A 10,069-nucleotide genomic window follows, 5' to 3' on the forward strand; every position below is an offset into this window, starting at 1 on the left:
TCGCTGCACACACAGATGGGACGCTCTGCTTGGGGAAATGCCCAGTACCAAACTGGCACATGGCCTACCTTCTATTCAGACAGAAATGTTCGTTGTGAATTCCCTAAGCTTTATCTCACTATTAGGATTTCCCATAATCCCTTAGAATTGTTCCCTTCTGGCTCACATGGAAAAACACGAAAAATAAAGTTAATCTTCAACAGAAAACAAAGCAGCATTTATGCATCAGTACTAAAATGCCTGTAGGCATTCTTTAGGAAACATAGGAAATATGGTGTGAGGCATTAAAGAAATGTACTTAATAAACTCTTATCCCTGTACACTATTTTGGTTGATTACTATCTAGGGTTTTAAAGTATAAATAAGACATCCTTGAGTACAATAATTTTTCTTGGTGATGACAAATTACAAAGTACGAAAACATGTAGTTTGTAAAATATTTTATAGGAGTAAGAGGAAAAACAGCTCTTTGTCTATGACATGCCAAAATATTCAGACAAGAAACAGTCCAGAAAGACCAGCCCAAGACTTTAATTTACTTTGTCCATACAAGTTTTTGGCTTTTAAAAAATTCCCAAGGAAATCTGTTGACCTCCCAATGTAATTTAAATGTGCTTTTTTATTCTATAGCCCTGCTCTGCAAAAACAACAACAACAACAATAAAATTACATTCTACATACTTGTTTTTTTTCCTAAATGATACTGAAGTGAGAGATTAATTTATAAAAATGACCTTATGGAGTTTAGATTAAGCACCAAACTTTAGTAAAGAATGGTTTAACAACGCCATTCAAAGTTGGATTATCTTTGAAAAAACAAACGCCAGCATGACAAACAGCATATGTCAGCACACCCCAACACACCCAGGGGATTAATAGGATCTGTACCAAAAAAAACCCAACAGGGCTTCTATGGGAAATGCTGTTCCATAGGACAAAAGCAAAGCTGTGAATAAAACAGTATTAATAATTTATTGAAAGAGCTGAATTTTCTCTGTTTCTGTCAAAAATATTGTGTAGGAGTAGTTAAAATGGATTATGAGAATTTAAAATCTGATTTTACATAAATGTTAACTACAGTTAACTGTATCACCATACTTGAACTCACACACAACTGGGCAAGCCTTCTAGACATGCTCAGAGTATAAATGTGTACTTTATCAGTGATGTGACCTTCCTTCATATCTACTTTTGTAAGCAGACACCACAGATACCACCTAAGCCTATGTGTCTACCCAGGATCTAGGGAACTAAGGGCTTTTTTCCATTTTTCAGAAACTTTTGTTTTTCCAGGAAAAGAGATTCAAACAGAGAGACATGTATTCAGACAAGATATACTTTTTTATTTTTAAATTCACACTTGTCTTGGCATCCTTACTTGTTCACCACCAGGGGAAAGAACAGCTGAGGCTCTCTCAGTGCTCAGTTTTGAATAGAAATCATTCTCTTTTCATATCAGTATCACAGCAATCCAGTAGGGATCACTACAAACACAGGGAAGCCAAAGCTGGACTCTACCCTACCCTCACAGTTTTATCTGACCCTCACGTAGCAAAGAAAAAGCAAAGACAGGTCCTTTTCATTTCCTCATTCAGAACAAACCTGAACTGACTTACATTGCAACAGCTCAATACTCCATTGAAATTACTAACAGACTGACTTTCTACTGAAAGAAAATGAAACAAGGAATTTATCTCACCTGCTTGACGCACTGGAAATTCAACTTGGTCGGATACTATAATTTGCAGCAGACTTGGAGCAAAATTGATGATCTTATAGGACTGAAATACATACAAAACAAGCAAGTCACTACGTTTAAAGAAGGCTGTGTTAGCAAATGTTGAATAAGAAATACAAACTAAGGGGTTTGCAGTGCTTTTCCACTCTCCTCATGAAGTATGAAAGGTTTTAGCACTTGGATTTACCCAGATCTGCAACAGTCCAAATAATTACTTGTAAAAGCCGAGCATGCAACAGCACATAGCTGGAATAAGTAATGTGACAAGTTTCTCAATTAGAGACTAGTGATAATGAATATTTAAATAATGCTGAGAATACATAATGAGAAGCACTAAAGATCTGTCTGAATCATTTAACTTAGCTGTGTAAGTCAAATGGATATCGATGTGCTTCATCAATACATGCCATCTATTTGCAAAACAGTTTACGGTAGAACACCAATAGTGAAGACATTAAAAAAACATTTAAAATTGTTTTCAAGGATAAACAGCATTTGCATTAGCCATATACAACTATCTTTTTAAGGAAGTAGATGTATAGTGCATCTAAATAAAAACTGGGGAGACAGTGGAATAAACATTTTCAATTAAAATCAAGTGTAGACAGATAACATTTCAAAACCCACAGCCTTCCTGGGAACTTTTCAAACACTACATCAGCCGTGCAGCTGAAGAATTTCAAAGAGAAAACAATGCTCACTGAACTTCTGAGCAAAGCAGGCCAGATTTAAAAGATGTGACACTCTGATAGCATTATACTGCTGCCATTCACCAGGGCTCCTCCAGCAAGGAATCACTGACTCAGCAGGGTGCAGTTACACTAAGCCTTGGCAACATCAGTAGGTTCCAGCAGGTCAGATCTTTCATCCCTTGGATCCATGTGATTTATGTTCAAAGAGAGATGTTTCTTGGGGCTAGATGGCAGCAGCTTTCTGTACTTCACCTTTTATAGTGTCTCCTTCCCACTAGATTATGCCTGGCAATACTGTGGTTGTTTCCAGAGCTGTGCTTTAAAGCACAAGTATTCAAGTGTACTACATCCTCCCATAAAATCTGCCTCACTTGAAGCTGCGAAACAAGAAGTAGATTCTGCTCTCGTACCCAGTTCCTTGATCTAACATTTCCATAATGAGGTAAAATTGCATTCCTTTCATGATGCCTAAGTGTACCAGCTGCATCGCGACACTATCATTCGATAATTTTACCAAATCACTTAAGTTTCTGGCCCTCATTTTATCCATTATAATGACAGTGTAATTCTAACCTACTCTGCACTCACAGACTCATTTGATGTTTATAGAGTAATCTGACATCTAAGATAAAAGCAGTAGTGGAAAATCAAAAGCATACTCTCCTGCAATTCCCTTCTCTATAAACTTTAATTATCCATAAGAAATGCTCCAGATGAAGTAAAGCTGAAACAGACAGCACAGGAACTCCATTTATCTACAGACATGCTGAACTGGCTGAAGCATACTGGATTCCAAAGATCACCTTCTAATTGAGCATCCTGGAGTGCAAAGCTTGCCCTTCAGAACGTGTGGGCAGAATCTGGACAGAATCTGTGCAACACTCTGATAGGGCTGCAGCATCATCCTCCAGCACTCAACACCCAACCCCCAGGGAGATAAGGAAAGCATGAGAAATCCCAGCAGCACAGAAAACCAAAAAGTATGCATGAACTCTTAACAGTCCTTTCTGTTCTCAACTGTGCCAATATGCTGTTCTCAGATCCAATCTACACACAGTTTTCACTACTATAAACACACCAATTAGAAATGCAACTTTTTGTGGGCTTGTTTTGTTGTTGTTGGTTTCCTGCTGTAATTCCACCAGTACCACATTTAGGGCGGACACAGTGATAAACACTATTATCTCCCTTTCTCTGTCCAAACAGTTTTTACTGAGTCCACACTAAAGTCAGCACTACTCCAGGAAGCTTTATTGGTACCACTTGCGCTGGTGTACAAATGCTTTCCCTGGAGTTTTGCCAGGATATACAAATGCAGTTACTTGGCCTGTGTGCCAGATCCTCTCAGCAAGCGCCAGGAGTGACAAAAGACATGTTACGCAGAAGGTACGCACGTGTCCCAGAGGGGGTCCCATCCCTACCGGCACACGGATACGCAGGGTTCCTTTACACTTCACATACTGCCACTCCTAAGGAGATCACAGGGCCCACCAAATCCTCCTATTCCATACTGTTATCATGGCCATAATTCAGATTTTTACACGGCTCCGTTTACTGCTTGTTCTTAGAAACACAAATGCTGTAGAGATCAACAGAGACCGTGAGCCCATTTTAGAAACAAGACACCCTATTCTGTTGTATTTGTGAAGCTCAAATTCCATCCTGCTCACTTGTGCAGCAACAAACCCGGTCAGGAAAACCACATGGTGCTTGCAGTTTTTAGAACAGAGGACTTTTTAAAAAGCTGCATGCAGCAACATTTTTCCTATACCAGCACATTCTCACTTGTTTAGTTGTTATGCTAATTGTGATCTTGGGACTATCCCTTCCCTGCCTTGCTCCGGACATCAGCGAGTAAAGCTGTACAGACCCCACGAGGGCAACTGTCAGGTGTGCATTGTGTAAATGGAAAGAGACAAGGAAGAGACCTTGCAGCTGGGTGAGTTCAGCCAGACAGTTCTTTGTATCACTGCAGCTGCACCTTAACAAAAGGAGAGTAGGAACGTCATCAGTTCCACAGAAGGAACGGAAAACTATCTGCTGATTTTGAAGAGCCATGCCCAGGAGCCGCAGGGAGGCACCAGATGGTTGAAAAAGACCTTCAGCACAACTCCAGTTAACACAGCACGCTGCTTTGTGCAGTTTGTGAATAATTACATTGTCTTTAATCCACATGGCTGTGATTTGGTAAAACTTTCTGTGAAGGTGCTGATCCATGGAGGCACGTATTTATTTTGAAGGAGAAAGTGGAAGTTTTTGAAAAATAAACTTTCACTGAGTACTTATAAAGAGTAATTATTTTAAAGCCGTGTAGAACACATCCTGACTGTTCTTGTAAGAATCACAGCTCAGAGCATTTATGATAAAAAAATAATGCCATTTAATTTCCATTGGGATTAAGAAGATGGGAAACAGCACCGTGCAAGGCTAGCAGCTAAACTGGGAGAGGCATATAGCATTGGGAAGATACAACTGGGTAAATTTACAGCAACGGAGAAGAGATGCTCATGTCCCCATGCACGCTGTTCCATCTGTGTCCACTGTCTCAAGACCTGTGCACTGCAGCTGTACAGCTTTCTGGACTCTGGTCCTCCTTTGGCCTAACATATTCTTCCCTGCCACAGTATCACAGATCCAGTCCTCAAAAGATCACACATTATACACTACTAAACTCATCTCAGGAAGAGTTATTCTTGTGTCTCAGTTGTTGTCACATTTAAAGCCCACAGCAAGCAACTGCTCCAGAATCGCATTTGTCAGTGACCTTCCCACTGCACTGACAGCAATCACAGTGCCTGAGTGCAGGATGGCACTGAAGGGTGCCTCTTCCCCTGCAGAACAACAGGATACTCTAGGAAAATGGATATGGGACACCTGGAAGCTTTTCCTCAGGTTCTGCAAGTGAAGCCAAGATCATTCTTCTCAACCAGTAGTAAACATCACTTTCTCTGTACCTCTGAATCCAATTATGGCCAATAAAAGTTGCTGAAAAAACAAGGCACTACATCTTTGTTTGCAAAGACAAATGCAGAAGAAATTTGTATCTTGAATTCATAAGCAATTAACTGTTTACAGAGATTATTTTAAGGCTTAAATACATTTGATCCAAATGCTCAACTACCTGGTTTACCAAGTTTTATTTTCTGTTTGCTGTGTACTGAAAATGTGTTACTTAGAAATTCTATCAGTATTTGTCACACTTGGGAATATTTCTGCAGTTGTTAATAGTATTTTTCTCTCTTGTTTTTTTACATGTCAGTCACAGACAGTTGTTGAAACAAACTAGAACTTCAAAAGACACTTTCTTCTTTCCCTGCCTACATGCCAAAGTCTGTGTGAGGAGGGGAAAACACACAGTGAAAATAAGCATGTATAAGAACCTACCTGAGCTTCTTTCCTCTGTTAATTCTGCTGTCAAATTTATCCAGTCTCAATGAAACTCCACTTTCCACAGAACTTCTAATCATCCAAGTCAACTTCCTCATAAAATTGGTCTTCAATACAAATACCTGAAATTCCTTCCTGTAGGTATCACGAGGTGCTCATTGCGACTTTCAGAACGGCCTTAAGATCCCTGTCTACTATGGTAGCTGCTCAAACAACATGTAAAGATACAGAAGGAAGCCAAACTTTATTCTGGACTCCTCTGCTTTTGGGCAATCTTCTCACACTTCTTCCAGTGCTGCTACTCAGTTCCTGTCAAAGCCAAATTATGTCACTACTACCCAATATTAAAACAAACAGCTGTATTTTTGCAACTGTGTTCTTATTTTCCCCTCTGTTACAGGCCAAAGAAATGTATTACAGCACACTGGGCCAGCTAAGATTAATGCACAAAACCTGTATGGAACTCCTATCTGAATTGGAATCGAAATGACTCTGTATGTTCAGTAAGACTGTACATTCCACAGCACTCTAAGAACTGGCACATGAAAGCAGCATATAGCCTTAATATAAATAAATAAGTAAATGAACTCAGCAGAATTTCTTGAAGTCCATGAGACACATGTAACAAGTGGAATAGCCTAGAACAGATACTGAAGAAGGATGCACAAAAACTGAGTATCTTTCTTGGTATGACAACCAACTGTTTGAATAAGTACAGTGTGATTGACAAATACAATCATAAAGTGCACACTGATTATGATGTGACAGAGCTGAAGAAAAAAAGGTGGGATGAGGGGGGCAAAAGAAAAAGAGGAAGATGGAAAGATGTGTACACTTCAAAAACCAACAGGCCAAAAGGGAAATGACAGCAGTTACATGACAGAGATTACTGACCTGGCAGGAAATTACTGCTCTAGTTTAGCAAGAATCAGATTTCAAACAAATCCCACACTTATGGTTGTGTTCAGATCACAGAGAGAAGTGAAGTTTGTTGATGACTGAGAAGCAGCATCAAGCAAGGAAAAAGATCAGAAAATCCTATAAAGAACTGAATGATCTTTAGAACTGCACCAACAAAAATGGAGTGGGGTAATGGGACAAAGTACATGGTCAGAGACTCAAGAACAATAGGAATCTCTCCTAAAAGCTTGAGGTTTCTTAGTAAAGAACAAACATAGGATAAAAGGACCTTGTCATATTGAGTGATAAGAAATATGTAGATGTTGGACATGAAGATAATTGTAGATTTGGGATGTACCTAATGAGGTATTAGTGGCATTGAGCACAAGATTTTCTGGAACGCTGCAAACACAAAGCGACCTGGTCGCACAGGAAAGATCAATTCAAAGGAAAACCAGCGCAGGGAAAAGCTGTGCTCTCCTATTATTAGATTTCATAAATTCAGTTTTATGACACAGCAAAGGAAATATTGCCTGTTGAGGCTGGGAAAACAGGCCACCAGGGATCAGCCCCTGACAAATATGTCAGGGAGGGTACCAAGAAACCTATTCTACTTAAGAAGTGAGATTGCCACAAATGGATATAAATGGACCATAAACTAATTTTGCCTGGAAACTAACACTTGTTTCTAGCTGCAAGAGGAAGAAAACTCACAAGCAGCCTTACGGTAGATATAATAAGGGCAAAAAAAAAAGGAATCTTGATTCTATTTCTGAATGCAGTTAGATGATAATCTAGAAGGCAGACAGCAAATTCATTGATTTGGCTCTACCTTTATCTTTATGCAATAGGAACATACAGAAGAGAAAGAAGCATTTTCAAATATGCTGGGACTTCTTACAGGTAGAAAAGCTTTTATTCATTTAATCTCCATTCCCTGTGCTCTACACTGTAAGCAAACTATGGAGTGGGGACCATTCTGATACTGTCCTAAAGGACTCTCAGTACTGGTACAAGCAAAGAGGTACCCACAGAGAGGCACTATATTGGTGGACTAGTAGGATTTGTAGCATTTGGGAAGTTCTTGTCACTACCTGGATTCAAACCTGAATGCCAATGTAGGCTGCAGATGGGCTAACACAGCCAAGTTTTACCCCAACACCCATCAGTGTGCCTCAGGAGCAGCATCACTGTAACCACAGCACAGAATAAAGGTGCCCCTGGTCTATTCTTATTTTACCACTTCAGGCACCTATTGCTGGAGAGTTTTCTATTTGGTTGGTGGATTGGTTCCTTTGCTAGAACAAGATAAATGCTAGAACATCATCTGGAATCCAGCACTTGCAGGGACACAATGACATGTCAACACCATCATCAGGCACATGGGAGTCTGACACATCCCTTTGAAGTCTTGCTTCAAAAGCACTGAAAAGCTTCAAGATGTCAAAGCCCCACGTTAAGCAACATTCTTTGGGAGCACTTTTGTTCCTCTCATCCAAGGAGTAATGTCAAACCCAGCACGGCATCAGCACATTATGTCAGTCAGATACATTGTGCTTCATTTATAACAGGAAGCCTACATAAAAATAGCTATGTCTTAATTTCGAGATTCGTTCTTTATAATAGTTAGGAAAAAACGTGTCAACTATTTTAAAGAAAAATCTGCATCTCAACCTGTTCTCAATAAGTCTACTTGCACTCTTGAATCCAAAACCTGTGTCTTTCACGAGAACTGTACTTTCCATCATCCCAATTTAAAACATCTTACAGCTCTCAAAACGCTTTCAAAACTGTTCCTGAGCTTCACAGTAGTTATTGGTGATGTGAAAACAGCATTAGGAGCAGGACCCAGGAACCCAGAGAGCTGCCTCTTTGTTCTCAACAGAACACTGCAGTAGCAGTAGTTTGTATTGTAGTTTTGACTTAAATGCAGCAGGCTGCTGACAAATATTTGTGATTTCCCTCTCAGCCCTTAACAGTAGGGATAAAAATAAGTACTGATGAACTTTTAAAGTAACTATGCCAAATAAAGAAAAAACGTCTTGCATCCTTATCTAACTATTCCCAAGAGCATTCTCAATGTCTAGCACTTAATCCACTGATTTACTAAAGGACCTTACCAACTGCTAAAGCAAGGATTAGCTGTATCTAATTCAGAAGGAGTTTTAAGTTGCCTAAATAGAAAACTAAGCCAGAGGAGCAATCCCGAAGCAGCCGTAACTCCTGACAGCCAATGCTCAGCGACTGTTTTGTTATCACACCGATACAACGGAAAAACCCAAGTCCTCCTATAGAACTGATCAAATATTCCACCGAAGCACGGGGGTTAGAGCTTTGCTAATGCTGTACAAGGGAGCTTTTTCTTTCCTCAAATGTTCAAAGGCTGCGGTCAGAGTTTTGATTCAGTGCGTAGTACCGCAGCACTAGGGAAAGGTTTTTACATCAGGAAAAGGTTCTTCCCCCAGAGGGTGGTTGGGCACTGGAACAGGCTCCCGAGGGCAGTGGTCACAGCACCAAGCCTGACAGAGCTCAAGAAGCGTTTGGATGATACTCTCAAGCACATGCTGGGATTGTTGGGGTGTCCTGTGCAGAGACAGGAGTTGGACTCGATCCTGATGAGTCCTTTTCAACTCCATATATTTTACGATTAACCGCGGGATGCCGCGACCAACACTGCCCACGAAATCTAACGCGCCTTCCTCCAAGTTCCACTCGCCGCGCTGCCGAACGGGACAGCAGGAGCCCCGGGCGCCAGTGCCGCCCGTCCCTGCGAGCGCCGGGGCGCGACCCCCGCGGGGCCACACCAATGTCACCCCCTCCCCAACCGAGCTGCGACGCCCCGGCCGCGCCAAGGGCCGGGCTGCCGCCCTGGGGAGCGCTGCTCCGGGGGTCCCGGCACGGCGGGCACAGCCGGGCGCGGGCAGGGACCCGCCCGTCCCCCATTCCCCCATCCCAGTGTCCTGTCCCGGGCGGGCGGTCCCGGCGCGGGGCAGGGGCGCCCCCCGCCCCTGCCGGCGGGGACAGGCGCCCCCCCCTCACCTGGTTGAGCTCGTTCTCGGCGGCCACGCGCAGCTTGGGGTCTATGGTGCCCTTCAGCGCCTGGATGATCCTGTTGGGATCCATCGCGCCCTCCCCCCCGCCGGCGGGCAGCGCTTCCCCGGGGCGGCAGAGGAGGCGGAGGAGCCGCCGCTAGCGCCGCCGCCACCCCCCCGTGCCACGAGCGCGGGCCCGCGTCCCGCACCCCCCCCGGCCCCTCGCCACAGCCATTCACCGGTTTGCGACAGATGGGTATCGGGAAGCGGGCGCCGCTTTACGGCCGCGGCGCCGCCTTCTGGCTTCGGGAAGGGGTCGG

At 42.6% G+C, this 10,069-nt stretch overlaps 1 protein-coding gene across 1 annotated transcript in view; it reads right to left on the reverse strand.

Moving 5' to 3' along the window:
* Positions 1-9,862, reverse strand: part of IPO8 (importin 8) — a 48,868-nt gene extending 39,006 nt beyond the window's left edge. Inside the window, exons 1-2 of the mRNA XM_027726585.2 lie at positions 9,757-9,862; positions 1,700-1,781 (exon numbers count right to left, since the gene is read on the reverse strand). Of these exons, the coding sequence (XP_027582386.1) occupies positions 1,700-1,781; positions 9,757-9,840 (166 nt within the window). The 5' untranslated portion in view covers positions 9,841-9,862. The remainder of the gene's footprint in view (positions 1-1,699; positions 1,782-9,756) is intronic.
* Between the last annotated feature and the right edge of the window lie 207 nt (positions 9,863-10,069).

This window comes from Pipra filicauda, unplaced genomic scaffold (assembly GCF_003945595.2).
Source record: "Pipra filicauda isolate LSUMZ 115617 unplaced genomic scaffold, ASM394559v2 scaffold2_size9829703_pilon, whole genome shotgun sequence".
Lineage (NCBI taxonomy): Eukaryota > Metazoa > Chordata > Aves > Passeriformes > Pipridae > Pipra > Pipra filicauda.